This window comes from Puma concolor, chromosome D1 (genome assembly GCF_028749965.1).
Source record: "Puma concolor isolate L17-30 chromosome D1, mPumCon1.1.hap2, whole genome shotgun sequence".
Lineage (NCBI taxonomy): Eukaryota > Metazoa > Chordata > Mammalia > Carnivora > Felidae > Puma > Puma concolor.
Window position 1 is genome coordinate 112,246,830 of NC_141676.1, and position 24,753 is coordinate 112,271,582.

General features: G+C 41.3%; 1 protein-coding gene across 3 annotated transcripts in view; it reads right to left on the bottom strand.

Moving 5' to 3' along the window:
- LOC147576996 (uncharacterized) overlaps window positions 1-24,753 on the bottom strand; it is a 97,422-nt gene that overhangs the window by 18,868 nt on the left and 53,801 nt on the right. For 2 of the 3 annotated variants that reach the window (XM_086679240.1, XM_086679242.1), the window contains 4 exons: window positions 18,175-18,435; window positions 17,617-17,733; window positions 17,324-17,504; window positions 17,033-17,102 (listed from right to left, as the gene is read on the bottom strand). In XM_086679240.1, the coding sequence (XP_086535366.1) occupies window positions 17,033-17,084 (52 nt within the window). In that variant the 5' untranslated portion in view covers window positions 17,085-17,102; window positions 17,324-17,504; window positions 17,617-17,733; window positions 18,175-18,435. Of the gene's footprint in view, window positions 1-17,032; window positions 17,103-17,323; window positions 17,505-17,616; window positions 17,734-18,174; window positions 18,436-24,211; window positions 24,311-24,753 lie in introns of those variants that run through there. The other variant, XM_086679241.1, reaches the window with a different exon arrangement.

Here is a 24,753-nt window from a genome sequence, read left to right on the forward strand (position 1 = left end):
TTAGCAGGCTTGGCTGGGATACAGCCCTGAGGACACTGGCCTACTCCTGGAGAGAAGGCAGCAAACTATTTGCAAGCAGATGGCATGGAAACAGTGATCTGTACAACTCCTGGTGCACACAGTGGGGAGATTATACATTCACCTTGGAGAACATCCCTGAGAGGCAGTGTTCACAAAGAGGGGACAAAGGAGCTGGGCCAGAGGAGCTGGGTGGCGCCATTTCCCTCCTCTGCCCCCCAGCATAAACACAGAGCCACCTGCTAGAAACAAGGCCATTCCCACACTGGCTGCCTAACCTGCTTAGACCAAGCCCCACCTCCCTGTGCTCTGGGGAGACTGGCCTTCTGGGTCATTCAAGGTTGCCTCAGTCCCAATGGAGCTGGCCCCTTCCCCAGAAGACCAGGTGAAGCCCATGACCACACCACCTCTATTGACCAGACAGTTCTGCAGGGCTTCACTTCTAGTGGCAGTCATTTCAAGTCTTATTTAACAAGCAGATCAGAGCAGACCTAGATAAAACTCACCACATTCTGGCCAAGGACCATACACTTTCCATACAACTGGCCTGAAGGATAGTGCAGCCAGAACACAAAACAGGGCATGCAACACACACCACAGACACTCCCTGATGTGTCAGGCCCTGGACATTGGATGAGCTCCTCTTCATAAAACCATTCAACTCATAGGCAGGTAACACAATGAGGTTTGGTAACAGAGAGAAGGCACATACTCAGCCAAAATACCAAGACAAGAGGAATGCATCCCAAATGAAAGAACAAGATAAGGTCAAGGGAAGAGAAATGGAAGGAACACTTCCAAACTCATTCCATGAGGCCAGCATGGCCTTGAGTCCAAATTGGACAAAGACCCCACTAAAAAGGAAAACTACAGACCAATTTTCCTGATGAACCTGGATGCAAAAATTCTCAACAAAAATTAGCAAACCAGATCCAACAATACATAAAAAGAATTACTTACCACAATGAGGTGGGATTTATTTTTGGGATGCACAACTGATTCAGTGTCTGCAAATCAACTGATGGGATACATCACATTGATAAACGAAAGGGTAAGAACCACATGATCCTCTCAATAGATGCAGAAAAAGCATTTGACAAAATACGGCATCCTTTCTTCATGAAAAAAAAAAAAAAAAAACCCTCATGAAAGGAGGGATAGAAGGATCATGCCTCAACATCATAATGTCCAGATACAAAAGTCCCACAGCTAATATCCTCTTCAGTGGGGAAAAAAGAGAGATTTCCCCCTAAGGTCAGGAACACAACAGGGATGTCCACTCTCACCACTATAATTCAACATACTGTCAGAAGTCCTAGCCTCAACAATCAGACAACAAAAAGAAATACAAGGTGTATAAACTGGCAAGGAGGGGTCAAACTTACCCTCCTCACAGACATGATACTCTCCGTGGAAAATCCAAAAGACTCCACCAAAAAACTTCTAGGACTGATACAGGAATTCAGGAAAGTCTCAGGATATAAAATCAAGATATAGAATTTGGTTGCATTTCTATATGCCAATAATGAAGCAGCAGGAAATCAAGGAATTGATCTCATTTACAATTGCACTGAAAACCATAAAATACCCAGGGATAAACCTAACCAAAGAGGTGAAAGATCAGTACACTTAAAACAGTAGAGGGGCCCCTGGGTGGCTCAGTCAGTTAAGCACTGACTTCAGCTCAGGTTATGATCCCACATTTGTGGGTTGGAGTCCCACGATGGGCTCTGTGCTGACAGCTTGGAGCCTGGAGCCTGCTTCACATTCTGTGTCTCCCTCTCTCTCTGCCCCTCCCCTGCTCATGCTCTGTCTCTCTCTCAAAAATAAACAAACATTAAAAAAAAATTAAAAGAAAAAACAATATAACATCTATGAAATAAATTGAAGAAGACAGAAAGAAATGGAAAAACATTCCATGCTCATGGATTAGAAGAGCAAATATTGTTAAAATGTCAATACTACCCAAAGCAATCGACACATTCAATGCAATCCCTATCAAAATAACACCAGCATTCTTCACAGAGCTAGAACAACCAACCCTAAAATTTATAAGGAACCAGAAAAGACCCCAGATAGCCAAAGTCATATTGAAAAAGAAAACAAAGCTGGAGACATTATAATTCTGGACTTTATGGTGTATTAGAAAGCTGCAATCATCAAGACAGTATGGTACAGACACAAAAAGAGACACAGAGATCAATGGAACAGAATAGGGAACCCAGAAATGGACCCTCAAACATATGGCCGAGTAATCTTTGACAAAGAATGAAAGAATATCCAATGGAAAAAAAGAGTCTCTTCAGCAAATGGTACTGGGAAAACTGGGCAGTGAGAAGAATGAATCTGGACTATGTTCTTAAACCACACACACACACACACACACACACACACCTCAAAATGGATGAAAGATCTAAATGTAAGACAGGAACCATCAAAATCCTAGAGGAGAAAACAGGCAACCTACCTCTTTGATCCTGGCCACAGCAAATTCTTGCTTGTCGTGTCTCCAGAAGCAAGGGAAACAAAAACAAAAATGAACTATTGGGACCTCCAGATAAAAAGCTTCTGCACATCAGAGGACACAATCAGCAAAAGTAAAAGGCAGATGATGGAATGGGAGAAGATATTTGCAAGTGACACATCAGGTAAAGGGTTAGTATCCAAAATCTATAAAAAACGTATCAAACTCAACACCCAAAAACCAAATAATCCAGTGAAGAAATGGGCAAAAGACATGAAGAGACACTTTACCAAAGATGACATCCAGATTGGTCACACATAAAAAAAGATGCTCAACCTCACTCATCATCATTGTAATTCAAATCAAAACCACAATGAGATACCCCCTCACACCTATCAGAATGGCTAAAATTAACATCTCAGGAATTGACAGGTGTTGGCAAGGATGCAGAGAAAGGGAATCCTTTTGCAATGCTGGTGGGAATTCAAAGTGGTATAGCCACACTGGAAAATAGTATGGAGATTAGTCACAAAAACTAAAAATAGAACTACACTATGACCCAGCAATTGCACTACTAGGTATTTATCCAAAGGATACACAAACGCTGACTTAAAGTGGCACATGCACTCCAATATTTATAGCAGCATTATCAACAATAGCTAAATTATGCAAAAAGCCCAAATGACCATTGACTGATGAATGGATAAAGAAGATGTGGTATATTTATACAGTGGAATATTACTCAGCGATCAGAAAGAATGAAATCTTGCTATTTGCAACACTGTGGATGGAACTGAACTATATTATGCTAAGCAAAATGTCAGAGAAAGACACACATCATATGATTTCTCTCATCTATGGAATTTAAGAAATTAAGCTGATGAACATAGTGAAAGGAAGGCAAAAATAAGATACAAACAGAGAGGGAGTCAAATGATAAGAGACTCTTAAATACAGAGAAGAAACTCAGGGTTCCTGGAGGGTTACTGAATAGGGATGGGTTAAATGGGTGACAGGCACTGGAGGGGGGCACTTGCGATGAGTACTGGGTATTTTTCGTAGCTGATGGATCACTAAATTCTACTCCTGAAAATGTATTCTATAAGATAACTAACTTGGGCTTAAACTAAAAATATATATATATGAAAAATAAATTAATTAATACCAATCAAAAGAAAAGAATATTTAAATCGGACTCTTTGAATGGAAATGAAAGACCAAAAGTGATACAGACAACAAAGGATCAGAGAAAACATCAAGAAATAATGGCAAAACACCCAATAAAATGGCACTAACTATATATCTATCAATAATTACTCTGAATGTAAATGGACTAAATACTCCAATAAAAAGACACCGAATAGGGTGTCAGAATGGACAAAAGAAAAAAAAAGAAAAGAAACAAACAAACAAAAAAACCCAAGACGTATCTAGATGCTGCCTACAAAGCCTTATTTGGACCTAAAGTCACCTTCAGATTTAAAGTGAGGGAATGAAGAAACATTTCTCATGCCAATAATGTCAAAAGAAAGCCAATAGCAATACTTATATCAGGCAAAATAAACTTTAAAACCAAGACTGTATTTTGGTACCCTTTGGGTAAATACCTAATAGTGAAATTGCATACACCCATTATTTATAGCAGCATTATCAACAATAGCAAAACTATAGAGAAAGCCCAAATATCCATCAACTCAACTGCTGAAGGTATAAAGAAGTTGTGGGGTGTGTGTGTGTATACATACAGACATATATATACAGACATACATACATACATACATACACACACACACACACACATATATACAATGAAATATCACTCAGCCATCAAAAAAGAATGAAATCTTGCCATCTGCAACAATGTGGATGGAGCTAGAATATATTATGCTAAGTGAAATATGTCAATCAGAGAAAGACAAACATATTCAGAACACTCATACTAAAATGGCAGAATACACATTCTTTTCAAGTGTACATGGGACATTCTCCAGAATCGATCACATTCTAGGTCACAAATCAGGCCTCAACAGGTACCCAGAGATCAGACCAAGCATTTTTTCTGACCACAAAGCTAAGAAACTTGAAGTCAACGCCCTCCCCCCAAAAAATAAAAGAAAAAAAAAAAGGAAAGGCCACAAATAAAGGGAGGTTAAACAACATGCTACTAAATGAATGGGTCAACCAGGAAATGAATGAGAAAATATACTGAAACAAATGAAAATGTAAATACACTGGTAAAAACCTTTGGAATGGGGCAAAAGCAGTCTAAGATAGAAGTATATAGCAATACAAGCCTACCTTACAGAGCAAGAAAAATCTCAAACAATCCAAACTTACAACTAAAGGAATGAGAAAAAGAACAATCCAACCCTAAGGATGGCAGAAGGAAGGAAATAATAAAGATTAAGGGATAAATAAGTGATATAGAAACTAAAAAACACTAGACCAAATCAATGAAACCAGGGGCTGGTTCTTTGGAAAACAGTAATCAATTTGAAAACCTCCTAGACAGACTTTTCACAAAGAAGAAAGAAAGGACTCAAATAAATAAAATCACAAATAAGAGAGGAGAAATAACAGTCCACACCACAGAAATACAATTAGAAGATAACACTATGAAAAACTATATGCAACAAATTGGACACTCTGGGAAAAATGGATAAATTCCTAGAAACACATAAACTACCAAAACTGAAACAGGTAGATACATAAAATCAGAAACCAGAAAGAAACTGAATCAGTAATAAAAACATATCTCCCCCAACACAAGAGTTCAGGGCCAGAAGGCTTCAGTGATTAATTCTACCAAACATGTAAGGAAGAGGTAATATCTATTCTTCTTGAATTATTACAAAAAATAAAAAAGAAGGAAAACTTACAAACCCATGCTATCAGGCCATTATTACCCTGGTACCAAAATCAGATAAAGCCTCCACTAAAACCAAAAACTTCCGGGGCGCCTGGGTGGCTTGGTTGGTTGGCTGTTCAACTCTTAATTTCGGATTAGGTCATTATCTTGCGGTTCATGCATTTGAGTCCCACATTGTACCCTGTGCTGACAGTGGAGCATGCTCAGGATTCTCTCTCCCTGTCTCTCTGCCCCTCCCTCACTTTTATGTACTCTATCTCTCTACATAAATAAATAAGCATTCAAAAATATGTTAAAAAAATTTTTTTTAAATAGGGGCACCTGGGTGGCTCGGTTGATTAAGCGTCCGACTTCGGCTCAGGTCATGATCTCGCGGGTCGTGAGTTCAAACTCCGGGTCAGGCTCTGTGCTGACAGCTCAAAGCCTGGAGCCTGCTTCAGATTCTGTGTCTCCCTCTTTCTCTGGCCCTTCCCCTCTTGAGCTCTGTCTCTCTCTCTCTCTCTCAAAAATAAATAAATGTTAAAAAAAATTTTTAATTTTTTTAAAAAATAAAACTGCAGACCAATAGCCTAATGAGTATGTACGCAGAAATTCTCATTAAAATACCTTCAAATTAAAGTCAACAATACATTAATAGAATCATTTACCATAATCAAGTGGGATATATTCCTGGGCTGCAAGGGTGGTTCCACATTCACAGATCAATCAACATGATGCACCACAGTAATAGAAGAAAGGATAAAGACAATATGATACTTTCAACAGATGCAGGAAAAGCACTTGACAAAATGTCACATCCATTCATGATAAAAAACCCTCAGCAAAACAGACTGAGACTCAACCTACCTGCACATAATAAAGGTCATCTACGAAAAACACACAGCTAATCTCATCCTCAATGGGGAAAAATTGAAAGCTTTTCCTCCAAGGTCAGGAACAAGACGGGGATGACCCCTCTCACCAGTTATTCCACATAGTACTGGAAGTCCTAGCCACAGCAATCATACAACAAAAAGAAATAAGAGGGATCCAAATCAGCAAGGAAGAAGTAGAACTTTCACTATTTGTAACTGACATGATGCTCTCTATAAAAATCATGAAAGACTCTGATAGAAATTGCTAGAATTGATATATGAATTTGACAAGTCACAATATACAGAAATCAATGTACAGAAATCTATTGCATTTCTATAGACGAATCATGAACAGAGAGAGAAATTAAGGAATCAATCCCATTGACAGGTACACCAAATACCACAACATACCAGGAATAAACCTAACCAAAGAGGTGAAAGACTTACACTCTAAAGGCTATGAAACACTGAAGAAAGAAATGGAAGAGGACACAAAGAAAGGGAAATACATTTCATGTTCATGGATGGGAAGAACAAAATACTGTTAAAATGACTACACTCCTCAAAACAATCTACACACGTAATGAAATCCCTATCACAATAACAAAAAATTTGTCACAGAATTAGAACAAATAATCCCAAAATTTGTATGGAACAACAAAAGACCCCAAACAGCCAAAACAAACTTGAAGAAAAGCAAAGATGGAGACATCACAATTCCAGACTTTAGGTCATATTACAAAGCTATCGTGGGGCGCCTGGGTGGCTCAGTCAGTTGAGCATCCGACTTCGGCTCAGGTCATGATCTCGCAGTCTGTGAGTTCTAGCCCCACATCGGGCTCTGTGCTGACAGCTCAGAGCCTGGAGCCTATTTCAGATTCTGTATCTCCCTCTCTCTCTGCCCCTCCCCCGCTCATGCTCTGTCTCTCTCTCTGTCAAAAATAAACACTAAAAAATTTTTTTAAAAAAAGCTATAGTGATCAGAACAGTATGGTACTAGCAAAACAAAACAAAACAAACAAAACCAACCACAGATGCATAGATCAATAGAATGGAAACCCAGAAATCAACTCATACCTATATGGTCAATTAATCCTCAACAAAGCAGGAAGGAATATCCAATTGAAAAAAAGATAGTCTTGGGGCACATGGGTGGCTCAGTCACTGAAGCGTCTGATCATGGCTTCAGCTCAGGTGATGATCTCAGGTTTCATCAGTTTCAAACCCGTGCCGGGCTCCACACAGTGCAGAGTCTGCATGGGATTCTATTTCTCTCTGCCTCTCTTCTGCATGCTCTGTCTCTCTCTCTCTCAAAAATAAATAAATACACTTAAAAAAAAGTCTCTCCAACATATGGTTTTGGAAAAACTAGACAGCAACCTGCAAAACAAACAAAAACAACAACAGACCACTTTCTTACAACATACACAAAAATGAATCCAACATGGATAACGACCTATGTGTGAAACCTAAAACCATAAAAATCCCAGAGGATAACACAGGCAGTATCTTATTTGACATTGGCTGTACAAATGTCTTTGTAGATATATCTCCTGAGGTAAGGAAACACAAGAAAAATAATGGGACTTCCTAAAAATAAAAAGCTTCTGTCACCAAGGAAACAATCAACAAAACTAAAACACAACCTACAGGATGATGATATTTGCAAACGACATCTGATAAAGGGTTAGTGTCCAAAATATATAAAGTTACACAGCACGCAAAAAAAGAGAAATCCAATTAAAAATGGGCAGAAGACATGAATAGACATTTTCCCAAAGAAGACAGACAGATAGCCAAGAGACACATGAAAAGATGCTCAACAATACTGATCTTCAGGGAAATACAATTCTAAAGTACAATGAGATAACTCATCACATTTGTCAGAATGACTAAAATCAAGGAATGATGAAACAGCAGGTGTTGCCAAGGATGTGGGGAAAAAGGAAACCTCTTGCACTGTTGGTAGGAATGCAAACTGGTGCAGCCACTCTGGAAAATACCATGGAGATTCCTCAAAAAATTGAAAATAGAACTACCTTACGATCCAGCAATTTCACTACGAGGTATTTACACAAAGAATACAAAAATAATGCTTCAAAGGGATACATGCACACTGATGTTTACAGCAGCATTTTCTACAACAGCCAAATTATGGAAACTGCCCAAGTTTCCATCAACTGCTGAATAAATTGAGATATAGTATATGGAATGGAATATTATTTAGCTGTAAAAACATGAAATTTTGTCATTTGCCATGAGGTGGATGGAGCTAGAGAATGTCATGCTAGGTGAAATAAGCCTGTCAGAGAAAGACAAATACCAGATGATTTCACTAACACATGGAAATGAAACAAAACAAAGGCGGGGGGGGGGGGGGGGGGTGGGGAAGGAGACAGTGAAACACAGACTCTTAACTAGGAAACAAACTGAGGGTTTCCCCACTGGGGTGGGGGATGGGTGAAACAGGTGATGGGTATTAAGTGCACTTGGGATGAGCACCAGGTGACATGTGAAGTGTTGCTCTACATTGTACACCTGAAACTAATATTACACTGTATCTTTACTAACTAGAATTTAAATTAAAAAATAACATAAGGTTAATGACACCTACCAGGTTTTCTGTAGTTTTCAATCACTTCACTATGTTGGAAAAATAACTGTTACATTTTTATTTACTTTTTAAATTTTTTTTAATTTTTTTTGTTTTTTTTAATATATGAAATTTATTCTCAAATTGGTTTCCATACAATACCCAGTGCTCATCCCAAAAGATGCCGTCTTCAATACGCATCACCTACCCTCCCCTCCCTCCCACCCCCCATCAACCCTCAGTTCTCAGTTTTTAAGAGTCTCTTATGCATTGGCTCTCTCCCACTCTAATCTCTCTTTTTTTTCCTTCCCCTCCCCCATGGGTTTCTGTTAAGTTTCTCAGGATCCACATAAGAGTGAAACCATATGGTATCTGTCTTTCTCTGTATGGCTTATTTCACTTAGCATCACACTCTCCAGTTCCATCCACGTTGCTACAAAGGGCCATATTTCATTCTTTCTCATTGCCACGTAGTACTCCATTGTGTATATAAACCACAATTTCTTCATCCATTCATCAGTTGATGGACACTTAGGCTCTTTCCACAATTTGGCTATTGTTGAGAGTGCTGCTATAAACATTGGGGTACAAGTGCCCCTATGCATCAGGACTCCTGTATCCCTTGGGTAAATTCCTAGCAGTGCTACTGCTGGGTCATAGGGTAGGTCTATTTTTAATTTTTTGAGCAACCTCCACACTGTTTTCCAGAGCGGCTGCGCCAGTTTGCATTCCCACCAACAGTGCAAGAGGGTTCCCGTTTCTCCACATCCTCTCCAGCATCTATAGTCTCCTGATTTGTTCATTTTGGCCACTCTGACTGGCGTGAGGTGATATCTGAGTGTGGTTTTGATTTGTATTTCCCTGATGAGGAGCGACGTTGAGCATCTTTTCATGTGCCTGTTGGCCATCCGGATGTCTTCTTTAGAGAAGTGTCTATTCATGTTTTCTGCCCATTTCTTCATTGGATTATTTGTTTTTTGGGTGTGGAGTTTGGTGAACTCTTTATAGATTGTGGATACTAGCCCTTTGTCTGATATGTCATTTGAAAATATTTTTTCCCATTCCATCACTTGCCTTTTAGTTTTGTTGATTGTTTCCTTTGCTGTGCAGAAGCTTTTTATCTTCATGAGGTCCCAATAGTTCATTTTTGCTTTTAATCCCCTTGCCTTTGGGGATGTGTCAAATAAGAAATTGCTACGGCTGGGGTCAGAGAGGTCTTTTCCTGCTTTCTCCTCTAGGGTTTGGATGGTTTCCTGTCTCACATTCAGGTCCTTTATCCATTTTGAGTTTATTTTTGTGAATGGTGTGAGAAAGTGGTCTAGGTTCATTCTTCTGCATGTTGCTGCCCAGTTCTCCCAGCACCATTTGTTAAAGAGACTGTCTTTTTTCCATTGGATATTCTTTCCTGCTTTGTCAAAGATTAGCTGGCCATACTTTTGTGGGTCTAGTTCTGGGGTTTCTATTCTATTCCATTGGTCTATGTGTCTGTTTTTGTGCCAATACAATGCTGTCTTGATGATGACAGCTTTGCAGTAGAGGCTAAAGTCTGGGATTGTGATGCCTCCTGCTTTGGTCTTCTTCAAAATTACTTTGGCTATTCGGGGCTTTTTGTGGTTCCATATGAATTTTAGGATTGCTCGTTCTAGCTTCAAGAAGAATGCTGGTGCAATTTTGATTGGGATTGCATTGAATGTGTAGATAGCTTTGGGTTAATCATTAAATTTTTAAAAAGCATGTATGATGTGGGGCCCAGTTTGTGCCCTTACCTTGGTCTCTGGTTCCAGCAGGACTCGGAAGTGGGTCCCAGCTCATTCTTCTAGAAGGTCCTGAGATGAGCATTTCATGCATTCATGTCCTAATGGAACGCAGCTCCCGTTTTTCTGAATTTCCGTCAGGATTTCTTCCCGGAAACAAGCCTGAGTCTGGAACAAACCATCCATAGCATCTATGATGTGATGTCATGAGACCCCTCAATCCACGGGTCCTTTAGTAAAATACGTCTTGTTCAAATACTGTCCAGGGAGGGGAGGAATGAAACATGGGAACAGCCCAGAAAGTGCAAGGGCCTGTGCTGCTGACCGACCAGCGCGCCCAGGGAAGCCACCCAGCGCCCCCTCCTCAGCACTCAGTACAACAAGGCAGTTTCTCTCTGGTGACTCAGGAGATGCCAAGTTGCTGCAAAGCTCCCAAGGCCTCCCCTGGGACGGGCGGCAGAACCTGCTGGAATCGCACCCTGGTCTCTGTCCTAAGGCAGCAGCAGAGGCCCTGAGTCCTCTGGGAGCAACAGAAGCCCTTCCTGTTCTGAGGTGCCCTGGGTCAGAAAAGCCAATGGGGTACCCTCTGCAGGCCTTCACTGTGCACCCAGAGGAACCAGCCCCTCCTGCTTTGTGGTGCTCTAGCTCTCTCTGCTGGCCACCATGGGAATTCCTGCAATGTGGAAGGCCCTGGTCACTCAGCTGATGGACCCAAGGTGCTCTGGGCAACTAAGCCTGTTCTCCACATTGGGAAGGGTCTTACTGACAGGGCCTGGCACACAAAGAAATCTTTTCCTTCTCCTTTCTTGTGAGTGAAGAATCAAACCGAATTTATTAATGTAGTGACATCATTTGTAATGCTTTAAGCAATGTTTACAGAAACACAGACCACCAATTTACACATACTGAACAAGAGGTAAATGTGTCTACCACCAAAATACTTAGGTTAGATAAAGAGTTGACACCTTTGAGAGAGAGATACCGGCTTCCAGCTATGGAATGAATGAGTCCTAGGGATACAAGGGACAGCCAATGGAATAGAGTCAATCCTGTAGTAATACTGTTGCATGCTTTCACATGATAGCTACACTTGTAGTTAAGTACAACATAATTTATAGACATATGGAATGACTACAATGTATGCCTAAAACTAACACAACAAATGTGTGAAAAATATTCAATTAAAAATTGACATCCTTTACACTATCTTTAATTTCTACTTCTTTGCCAATAAACTATCATTTGTGGGGCACTTGGTTGGCTTAGTTGGTTAAGCATCCGACTTTGACTCAGGTCATGATCTTGCAGTCCATGAGTTTGAGCCCTATATCAGGCTCAGAGCCTGGAGCCTGCCTCAGATTCTGTGTATCTCTCTCTATACGCCCTCCCCTGCTCAGGATCTCTCAAAAAAGGAAAAAAAAAAAAAAACATTAAAAATGAAAAAATAATCATTCATAATTTAGAATCTGTGAAATTCCATTTATACCAGATTCTCTAACATCACCATCTTGATGTTGACAGCTTATCTGAAAAGTCACTAATAATATCTTTGATGGACACATAGGTGACAAGGTCAGAATGCAACTTACAGGGAACTACACATCTGTTAGGAATTTACTGTAAGTATCCTTGGCTAATATTTTCAATGAAATATGCTTTAGGGATATAGATGAATGAAGCAATGTCTATCAGTCATATAGGTCAATTTCCTACAGGACCATTGTGTCTTCAATTATGAATTGCCATCTCTTCAGAATTAAAAGAAAGCTGGGAGATGAAAATGTCTCTGACTTTGATGTAAGAGAAGACAACGGTGTTTTAAAGGGTTCACCTACCATCTGGCATCCTCAGTTTGGCAGTGCACAGGAGGATAGCAACCCACTATCTTGAAACACACCGCTAGTTCCAGAGGGAGAATATGGACCTTATTGTGAAATACTTTTTATCAATATCAGCAATCCACCTCTGCCAGGTCCAGACTGCAGGACTTGGGGGCAGCACAATGCCTGATGCCTGGGTTCAGAACATGAGGAAGGCCAGCAGGTTTGCGGGGGATGCAGCAGGGCCTGGGGCAGTGAGGGAGATGGCCCAGGGTCACCTCCCCACAGAGAAGCTCTGGAGTTTACCTGCCAAAGAGCAACACACTCTCCCTCAAGACATCCCCTCTCCATGACAGAACATGAGACTGAGCCCCACAATTCCAGGAGAAATGAGGGATACCAGTCTTTTCAAATGCAATGCCCTCTGCAGCGCTTGGCCCCAGGGTCTTGGGAGTCACAGAACTCTGATGCCCATGATACCGGCCTTTTCTGCCCCAGCACTGAGCCACTTCATACATCCCCTCTCCCCTGGCCCATGTCACCCCGTCCACATACCTGGACCAGGTCGCTACTTTCCTCCTTGTACTTCTTCGTTTCTCTCTAACCCCATCTCTCTCTGTTTCTTCCTTTCACTGTCTAGGACTTGCCCAATCCCCCATCACTCATCCAGTGTCTCTCTGTCTCTTTCTCTCCCCAGGCTTCAGGCTATTTGCTCTGTGCATGCAGCCCTGTCCAGGAGCACAGGGCACTCCTGTCTCTCCCTCTCTTCTGTCATATTTGGTCCCAGGCCCTGATCACAATAGAGGAGAATCCCCCTATACAGCAGCTGCTCGTGTTGACATTTGCTATAGCAATGCTAGCAGCATGTGGACAGCCAGGCATTTACCCTTGGTGGCCCAGCCATGACCCAAAAGCTGCTGGAGGGCTGGCTGCTTCCCTAAGCTGGGAGGAAAAAGGGGCTCACAGGGTTCAGGGTCCCTGGGGGCAAAGTGGATTGGATTGGCCGATGTAGAAGGAGCCATATGCTTACAACCCAACTCTCCTGGGTGGTGTCAAAGAAACCTATCTCAGACCATGGACCTCTGCCCTCCCCATGCCTCAATAAGGCAACAGGGGAGGTTTATGGGACCTCATGTGACTCACCACAAAAATTGCTGCCATTTGCCCCCTTGGAGGCCACCTGGATTGGTGCTATTGGGGGCAGCTGGTGAGGTACATAAGGGCACAAGTGCTGGATTAATGCAGGGCCTCCTTACTGGTCTCCTGAATCCATTCCCCACCTTCAGAATAGACCCTTTCCTGGAGACAGATACCTGACCTGCTCATCAGCACAAACCCCATAAACTAGCAGGCATGCCATATGCTCATGAGTACCTACCTACAGAGTTAACAACCACCACCAGAGCTCCCTAAAGGATGTGTACAACTCCTCAGATGGAACTACAGGTCCCTTCTAGGCAATACAACCCCAAAGAATGGTCTGTCTTCTTCCACCAATACTATACATTCTACCTGTTGGTTAACTGTGTTACAGGAACCCGAAAGTGTACACCTGATGGGGAATGAGTGTCGATTTTCCTGGAAGCAGATGATGACACAGAGACACGACTGTGACAAGTGTATTAGAGGACACTAGGAAGGACAAAGTGGAGGGGACGGGGTGGGCAGGGAAAGCATTCAGACCAAGGGGCAGATTGGACACCATCTCTAAATATATAATAACCACAGCTGGTTTGTAATGGTTCAGTGTCCTCTTCAAATTTCAAACTGATTGCCCTCTGGGTCAAAGTGATTTTTAGTAATTGCAAACAGATCTTCTGTTCTCCTTTATGCATTTTTTTCTTCTACAATACATCCGTGGCTTTGGATGAGCACATATTTGTGTGGCTGCATTTGTGTGTCTACCTGTAATGGAAGAGGATTATCTTCAGATCTTAGGTGTAGATCTCTGAATTTACACATTCTCATATTTTCCTTCTTTGTAAAGTAGGACCCCAATTTTAATAGAAAAAACACAGGGGTCTTTGTTGTATCTTTTGAAACAGGAATTGCCAATTTCCCAGCCTCAGGCATTATAGCCTTATTTTCATGAAATTGAATGAATATCTGTTGATGATCTTCTGTGTGCAGATACATTCATTTTCCCCCTGAGAAGGGTGAATGCCCACTCATCCCATACATTTTACAAATTCCTTATGTGCTTAACCACCTCTTCATTGCACTGACCTCAGAGACCAACATTGTCCCTGATTCTCAGGTTACAAAGCTGAGGCTCTGAGATGGCCCCACTGAGAGCTAGCATTAGGGCTGAGACAGTGGGATCACAGGCAGTGCCTCTGGAAATTGTGAGGGAAGTTTCAGAGATGCAAACCTTCAGGCAGGGTGGTGACAGCAGGTGCAGGGGCGCGGTGACAAGAGCCCAGCAGGGGCATTTCCTGGTCAACCCTGAATTCCCCGCTAGGAGTCTGACTCAGGCTGAAGGCCAAGGAAGCCACACAGCTGATCTACAACCTTTTGTCCCATCTAGTCTCACAGAGGCACACAAACTTAGGCAGACACGCATCCCATAAGAACCAAGTTAAACTACAAATCTCCAGGGCATTCTTTCACACAGATCCAGAACCTTCAGAAAACCAAGGGAAACAACAGTCTTTATTTCGATAATGAGCTAGGTGCACTCTGGACACCGTGGCATTTCAGAGATGATACCTGCATGAACTGTCCTTGACCCCATGCAGCAGCTCTGTGTGGACCTCACGCTGAGCTCACTCTCCCTGCCCAGGTTGTGGGCCCTGCCAGAAATGGCCTCCAACTCCATCTCACTGAGTCCAACACCCTCCCCTCTGGACCATCTCAGCTCGCCCTTCTCAGGCACAGTCTCCAATACATTCCCATGAGATTCACGTCTCTGGCTCTTGTACTTAAGGCCCCATTACTGGAGCTGCCACTATTGTAGATCAGAAGCTCCATGTCTTTTAATGCATGTGACTCTCTCCCCGTTAGGACACTTGAAGCCCCTGATGGTAGGGGTGTGCCTCATCTCTCACAGAGCCATTAACACGGACTCTGTACAAGGCACACCTGCAGAACTGATATGCCTGCTTTTCTATGAAAAGACTCATTCCTTCTCCATAAGAGACACCTGCAGCCCAGTTCCCCAGTTCAGTAAGGGAAAAGACACAGCCCAACATATGTATGTCCTGAGAAACCTGAGGAATCTTAACAGTGTCCTCAGCCAGCAGCACCCTTGCATTGCCAAGCCTGTGAGGCCATCTCTATGTCTTCTCAAAGACTCAACAAGACAGAAGCTGAACGTGCTGAACACGTCCACTCATACTGTTCATATCATTTTATAAATAGTTGAGGTGGGGGCGCCTGGGTGGCGCAGTCGGTTAAGCGTCCGACTTCAGCCAGGTCACGATCTGGCGGTCCGTGAGTTCGAGCCCCGCGTCGGGCTCTGGGCTGATGGCTCAGAGCCTGGAGCCTGTTTCTGATTCTGTGTCTCCCTCTCTCTCTGCCCCTCCCCCGTTCATGCCCTGTCTCTCTCTGTCCCAAAAAAATAAATAAACGTTAAATAAAAAAAAAAAAATTTTTATAAATAGTTGAGGTGGAGGTGGTGGGTCCTGTGTCTGAGGACACCAAGGAGCTGGAGGAGGCTCATAGAGCCCATGAACAGTGATAAAAGTGGGTTTTGGGGAAGGGCCTGCAGGGTGGACCTGGTAAAGGAGGAGGTCCTCTTGCATCCATAGGGATCTACAGAACAGAAGTGACAGGTATGCTGGTATGACAGACAGAAGCAGAACGCCTGCGGGAGCTGAAACCCAATGAAGCAGGTGTCAGCACCTGGCTGCTTGTTCATTCACAGGTTCTAGAACAGGGCATCAGTGCCAGAAAACTCTACCCTCCCACGAGATCCCACCTACAGCCTGAAGCATCCCCACCAGATGCTACAAGGAGAAACTACTGTCACCACATGTCACTTCCTGTGTTTACAAATGCAGTAGGCCAAGGCGTCCTATTCTAGAAGACTGATGGCAGTAATGCCAGTCTAATAAAGAAGCGTATTCCAGAGAGGCAGGCATCTGTGTCCAGGACCCCTCTGGTGTCCTCTTCCACCACATCTGCAGACTTTTTACTTGCACATTGAGAAGGGACAGAACATGCAGGAAAGAAAAGCCCAGCACCACACAGAGATTAAGGCCACCCAGGGTCAGAGCTCAGCCTGCCAGCCCATGCCTGTACTTGCTGTGCTTCCCTCCCTGACAAAGGTATCTTCTCTGCAAGGCCACAGAGACTTCTGAGGAGACGGGGATCCCTGGAGTCCTGCAGGGGGCCTGGAAATGTGTTTTTGGAGAGAAACACATTACCTGTACACATTCATTGGTCTCAAGTATGTTTACCTTAATCCACAGGTAATTCAGCTTTTAAGTACAATATGAGTTGCAGAGCGATTCTGTCTCATTGTAAAAGGGAGGTAGAAATTCTACATAAAAGAATGAACAGAAACATGTCTGGATTTCAGGTGTCAAACTCCCAAAAGGTATCGTGAGACAAAGTACCAGTTATAACTGCTCCAGGGACGCAAGAGAACCTGCTCATATAAACACAACTGAAGGACTCTGTGAGATACTGGCCCTGCAGGTAATCACTGATTCTCTACCTTCACGACTGCAGTTCCATGTACATTTTCGAGTACACGTGCCGCTTCTCATAATTCAGAGTAGTTCCACCTAGGGGACAACTGAGAAATTCTCTATCGCACATTTACCAACACAGAAGGATCAGTAATGAATTCTGAAATTTATCTAAGAACATTCAGCACGGCACAAAGCACACTATATAAAGCTGGAAAGAGTTTTCATCTTTTCCAGTCACGAGGCTTATCGCAGACGTTCTGAGCAAGTTCATCGCCTACAATGAAATAGGAAAAAATAAAAATAATAACAATAACCCCATGTAAATAAGGTGTGGAAGGAGTCAGCCCCTCCAGAAGACTTGAGGGTACAGTGACGTGTCATCCTCCTCAAGTTCTTTCCACAAAGTGAGAGCCACGTGGTCCTCAGCCTCGACGCACTTGTGGCTTCCAGAGGTGCCAGCTACCATGATGATCTTAAACTGGAGAAGCCTGGAGGCTTGTGAGGATGTAAATAAAACAGTAAAGACACCAGAGGACATAGAATACCAGACAAGGCCAGATAAAAGTTTCCAGAAACCATTACAACTGAAACGGGCAACAGAATTTACCTTGTCTTTCTCTGCATCCTTGGTAGAGACAGAACTGATGTTCCCCATGGGAGTTGTACCACGTCCTGGGTCTCATAAAGGCTGGAGGTGGATGGAGGTGATTCTGACTTGCATAGACTTTGTGGAAGAAAAACAAACCTTCTGCCACATGTTTCATTATATTCAACTCTTTCCCACTCTTGGGTCCCTTACTGGGGGCAGAGGATTTTCAGGTGCCTCGGGTGACCCTTGAGGACAAGAGGGAGATCTGATGCTGTCCCTTGAGGAAGGTTCACAGAGCCCTGGTTCAGGTGTTTTTATAACTAATCAAGCAGCTGTGAACAGCTCAGGTCTCAACTAGCTAGAAATAAAGTTAGGGGTGTGTCTCATCCCTCAGAGAGCCCAGCACATGGTCTCTGTACAAGCTACATTCTAGGGAGTGCTCTGTTTGTCGGCCTGTATAAGGCCTCTTTCCTTCTCTATAAGAGACATATGTTGCCCAACTCACTATGTGGAAATGACTGTCCATTTCATGCATGTCCTGAGAAACAAAAAACATTACAACGTCCTCAGACTGACCTGAAAGCCATGTGGTACCATCACTGCATCTTCTCCCAAGATTCAACAAGAAGAAAGACAAAACGTGTTTTCTAAGTTAACTCCTACTGTTCAGATCATCTTCCCAGATGGTGGAGGTGGAGGGTGAGGTTCCAGAGGTCACCAGCTTGGAGAAGGTGGGGGTGGCCCAAAGCCCATGGATGGTGATAAAGGGCAGCCCACAGGGTACAACATGGAGGGCACTTCTGGGAAAGGAAGAAATGTTCTGGCAGCCACGCTGACCTACAGGACAGAAATTAAACTTTTGAGATGTGTTAGGGTAAAAGGTGAAAAATCCAACACCACACCAACACTAACATAGCTGAACCCCAGTGAAGCAGGAACAGTGCCTGTCTCCTTCCCCTCCACCTGGTTTCAACAGGGCAGCATCGGTGCCACAAAACTCCATCCTTCCCACCAGCTCCCACCTAGAGCTTCTAGGAGCTTGAGGAGACAACACAGTGCATTACTGACAGCATGCATGGTACTAACTGTGTCTGCAAATGTAGGGAAGGAAGTGGCTAGTCTTAAAGGATCAGAGGGATAATTCCAGACTACTAAAGAAAGTCTGTTCCACACACACAGGCTTCTATTTCCAGGACTACTCTCTACCCAGCCCTTCACCACCTCAACAGCTCCGTCTTGGCATAATAAGAGCTGAAATGATGAGGAAGAATTAGGTTTCCCTATAATTCATTTACATTTTAATCCATTTCAAGTTCATTCTTGTGAGTGGTGTAACAACATAAGGTTCTAACCTTATTCTTATACATATAAATATCCAATTTTCCCAGCACCAGTTATTCAAGAGACTACTCCACTGTATATTCTTGACTCCCTTGTCAAATACTAGTTGACTGTGCATGCATGGGTTTAGTTTGGGCTCTCTATTTCTGTTCCATTGTCTTGTGTGTGTGCTCATGCCAGTGACATAACTGATTTCTTTAGTGTTAGAATGCAGCTTGAAATCAAGAAGTGTGATGCCTCCTGTTTTGTTCTTTCTTGCTTTGGCAACTTGGGGTGTTTGTGTGGTTCCAAATACATTTGAGGATATGTTTTTCTAACTGTATAAAAATTGCATTGGAGTCTTGATAAAGACTGCACTAATCTCTAGATGGCTTTGGGTAGTATGGACATTTTATCTGTATTAATTCCTTCAAAAGATGGACACGGGATGGCTTTTCACTGACGTGTATTCTTCCGTTTCTTTCATCCAAGTTGAATTTCTTCCTTTTCTCCACACAGGTTTAATAGTTTTCTGTAGAGAGATCTTTCACTTCCTTGACCAAACTTATTCCTATATATTTTATTGTTTTTGATGCTTTGGTAAGTGGGATTGTTTTATTTACTTCTTTTTAGATAATCTGGTTAGTGTATAGGAATGCTACAGAATTTGGTATGGTGACTTTCTATTTTGCAACTTTACTGCATTTCTTGATTAGATATTAATAGGCTTTTTGATATTATACTTTTTATTTCATTCTTTTATCTTATTAAAAAAATCATTTTATTTGGGAATAGCTGACACACTATGTTACACTAGTTTCAAATGAACAACATAGTGATTGGACAAGTGTATACATTCTGCTACACTAACACAGGTGTAGCTGGTATCCATCACCATGCATCGCTATTCCAGTACCATTAACTATGTTCCCCATTCTATATCTTCTATCTGTGATTTATTCATTCCATAACCAGAAGCCTGCATCACCCAATCCCCTTCACATATATAGGGCATCCTTGTCTTGTGCCTGATCTTAGAGGAAAATCTTTCACAATTTCACTATTGAGTATGACGTTAGCTGTGGGCTTCAGAAACATGGACTTCCTTATGTTGAGATATGTTCCTTCTACACTGAATTTTTAAAGAGTTTTTGGTTTGTTTGTTTTTAGGACAAATGGATACCACATTTTCTCAAGATTTTTTTCTGTGTCTATTGACATGGTCATATGAGATTTCTTTTCAATTTTTAAAATTTATTTATTTATTGCAGTTTATTTGTGTATTTAGTATTTATTTTTTCAAGTTTTCACTTAAATTCCAGTTGGTTAACATATAGTGTAATATTAGTTTCGGTTATGGAATTTAGTCATCCATCACTAACATACAACACCCGGTATTCCTTGCTACTAATGCCCTCCTTAGCCCATCACCCTTAACCCATCTCCCTGCCCACCTCCCTTCCAGTAACCCTCAGTTTGCTATTTATAGTTAAGAGTCTGGTTTCTGGTTGAGTTTTCTTTCATTCATTTATGTGAGGGGTCACATTTATTGATTTGCATTTCTGAGACATCCTTCCTTTACAGGGAAAAAGCCCTTCATCACGGTCAATGATCCTTTTAATGTGCTGCTGAATTTGGTTTGCCTGTATATTATTGGAAAATTTTCATCTATATTCATCACAGGGATACCGGCCTATAGTTTTCTGTTCAGGTAGTATCCTTTACTGGCTTCCTAACAGGGTAATTCCAATCTCATGAAATGAGTTTGGTGGTGTTCATCCCTCTTTAATCAGTGAGAGGACTGCTGTTAGTTTCTTCTACAAACGTTTGATCAAATTCACCAGTGAATCCACCTGCTCCTGGGCTTTTCTTCACTGGGAGATTTTCAATGACTGATTCAAATTACTTGCATTAGTTATCTTCTGGTATTGATACAGTCTTCCTTTAATTGGTCTGTGAAAACCTTCTCTTTCTTCCTGATACAGTCTTGGTAGGTTGTGTGTTTCTAAGAACCTATCCATTTCTTCTAGGTAGGCGGTTTGCTGGCATCCAATTTGGCCATAGTCGCCTCTTTGTCTCCTTTATGTTTCTGTGATATCATATGTAATGTCTTCTCTTTTATTTATAATTCTTTTGATTTGGGTCCTCTCTCTGTCTTAGCATAGTCTATGTACAGTCTTGTCAATTTTGTTTAACTTTTCAAAAAACTCACTGTTGGTCTTCTTCATATTTTCTATTCATTTCATGGTCTCAGTTTCATTTGTTTCCACTCTCATATGTATTACTTTCTCCCATCTGAGAACATTGGACTTAGATTGTTGTTTTTTTCTAGTTCTTTGAAGTTAAAGTTAGGTTGTTCATTTGAGTCCCAAATCTATCCTCCATGCATGTAAGTCCAGTGACTCATCAGAGAACCTTCAATAGGTCTTTCCTGTCCTATCTCTCATTCTCAGAACTCTGAGAAAAAGAACCAGAAAATTTGAAGACACAATAGATGAAAACTTCCCTAATGCGGGGAAGGAAACAGATCCAGAAGCAGGAGGCACAAAGAACCCCCAATATATTCAACAGAAGCAGATCCACACCAAGTCATGGAGTAATTAAAACACAAAATGTAGTGATAAAGAAAAATTTTAACAGCAGGAAAACACAAGACGACAGTTACCTACAAGGGAAACCATGTAAGGTTATCACTGGATTTTTTCAGAAGAAACTTTGAAACCATAAGTGAGCAGCATGGTATGTTAAAGGTACTGAATGGAAAACATCTGCAGCCAAGGAGTCTTTATTCAGCACACTATCATTCAGATAGAAGGAGAGATCAAGAGTTTCCCAAATAAAAATGAAGTGAGTTCACAAACAACAAACCGTCCCAGCAAGAAATGTTAAAGGGGACTCTTTGAGAGGAAAATAAACACCTAAAGTGACAGTATTAAAGTGCAAAACGCAAAAGCAATGAAAATGAGTATTTCCATCAAACATCAGTCAAGGTATTTATGATATAAAATGTTTTGAAACATGATACTACATATCTACAACACTGGGAGGAGAGGAGTAAAGAACTGGTTCAAACTTAACTATGAACTTAATATAGACTTCTATATGCACAAGTGGTTAGGTTACAAACCTAACAATAAGCACAAATCAAACACCACTAATACATATGCAGAGAATAAAGACAAGCAATTTCAAATGTGCTACTAAAGAAACCCAGCAAACCATAAAAAAGAGAAAGAGAAGAAAGGATCAGAAAGATTCATAAACAACCAAAATCAAGTAATAAAATGACAACAAGTACATGTCTATTGATTTGAATGGAAACAGAATAAATGCTCAAATCAAAGGCAGTGGGTGACAGATAGGGGCCCCTGGATGGCTCAATCACTGGAGATTTCAACTACTGATTTCAGCTCAGGCTATGATCCCAGGATCATGGGATTGAGCCCCATGTTGGACTGTGCACTGAGCATACAACTTGCTTAAGATTCATTTCTCATTCTCTCTCTCTCCCCCCACTCCCCTCACCCCGCCCTCCCACACCTATGCTCTCTCTCTTAATAGTAAAAGGCACTGGGTGAAAGAATGAATAAAAATATAGGATCCATCCATCTTCTACCGACAAGAGACTAATTATAGAAATAAAGTATCAAAAGAAAACGGCAGTAGCAATACCTACATCAGACAAAATAGATTTAAAAATAAAACTGTAACAAGAGACAAAGAAGGACACTATAATAATAAAAGGTACAATCAACAAAAAGAACAATTGTAAACATATATGCGCTCAATGAGAGCATCCAAATACACAAAACAGTCAAAAACAAAAGTAAAGGAACTGATAGTAATACAATCATAATAGGGCATTTTAACATCCAATGACATCAATGGAGAGATCATTCAATCAGAAAATTAACAAGGAAGTAGTGACTTTTTGAATAACGGAGTAGACCAGATGGACTTAACCGATAGACTTAGGACATTCCATCCTAAAATAGCACAATACACATTCTTTCCAGGCGCACATGCAACATTCCCCACACTAGATAAAATATTAGGTCATAAAACAAGTCAAAATAAATTCAGGCAGATCGAACTCATACCATGTGTCTTTTCAGACCACAATGCTATGAAAGTAGAAGTCTACAACAAGAAAAAAAAATGTGGAAAAAGCACAAAAACATGGAAGTTAAATAACATGCTCCTAAACAATCAACAGGTCAAGTAAGAAATCAAAGAAGAAATCCAAAAAACATGGAAACAAATGAAAATGAAAACACAACAATTCAAACTTTTGTAAAGCAGGAAAAGTGGTTCTAACAGGGAAGTTTATAGCAACACAGATCTGCCTCAGGGGAAAAAAAAAAAAAAAGAACCTGAAGTAAAATCTATAACCTTATAACAATAAAAGCTAGACAAAGGACAACAAACAAAACCCCCAAACAGAAGAATGAAGAAAATAATTAAAAGCAGAGGAGAAATAAATGATTAGAAATTAAAACTACAGAACAAGGTAAATGAAATTAGGAGCTGCTTCCATGAAAAGATCAACAAAATTGATAACCCCTAGCCAGACTAATCAGAAAACAGAAATGACGCATATAAATAACAATGACAGAGAAGAACAACCAACACCACAGAAATACAAAAAACTGTAAGAGAATATTATGAAAAACTATATGCCAACAAGCTGGACAAACTGGAATATACGGATCAATTCCTAGCAACATGGAACCTACCAAAACTGAAGCAGGATGAAACCGAAAATTTGAACAGATTGTTTACTAGCAAAGAGAGAGACTCAGTAATCAAAAATTGCCTAACAGACAAACGTCCAGGACCGGAGGACTTCACAAGCACATTCTATCAACATCTTAAGAAAAGTTGATGCCTATACTTGTCAAACTATTCCAGAAAACAGAACAGGAAGGAAAATACCCAAATTAATTCTATGAGGCCAGCATTACCCTAATACCAAAACCAGATAAAGATACCACAAAAAAACAAAACTACAGGTCCATATCGTTCATGCACACAGATGCAAAAGTCCTCAACCAAGATTTAGCAAACAGAATCCAAAAACACGTTCAAAAAATAGTCCACCAGCATAAAGTGGGATATCTTCCAGAATGCAAGGGTAGTTCCATATTCGAAAATCAATCAACCTGCTATATCAAAGTAATAATTGAAAGGATAAAATACATATCATTTCTACAGACACAGAAAAATTATTTGACAAAGTACAACTCCCATTCATGATAAAAGCCCTCTAAAAGCAGGTTTAGAGGGAACATACCTCAGCTTAATATAGTCTATCTATGTAAGCCCACAGCAGGCATCGTACTCAGTGGAGAAAACGGAGAGCTTTCGTCCAAGGTCAGTAAAAAGTAAAGATCTCCACTCTTATCACTTCTATTCAACATAGGTACTGGCAGCCCTAGTTACAGCACTTAGCCAACAAAAAGAAATGAAAGGCATTCACATTGGGAAGGAAGAAGTACAATTTCACTACGTGCAGATGACATGATACTCTATATAGAAAATCCAATAGGGGCGCCTGGGTGGCGCAGTCGGTTAAGCGTCCGACTTCAGCCAGGTCACGATCTCGCGGTCCGTGAGTTCGAGCCCCGCGTCGGGCTCTGGGCTGATGGCTCAGAGCCTGGAGCCTGTTTCCCATTCTGTGTCTCCCTCTCTCTCTGCCCCTCCCCCGTTCATGCTCTGTCTCTCTCTGTCCCAAAAATAAATAAATGTTAAAAAAAAAAAAATTAAAAAAAAAAAAAAAAAAAAAAAAAAAGAAAATCCAATAGACTCCACCAAAAAGCTACCAGAACTGAAACC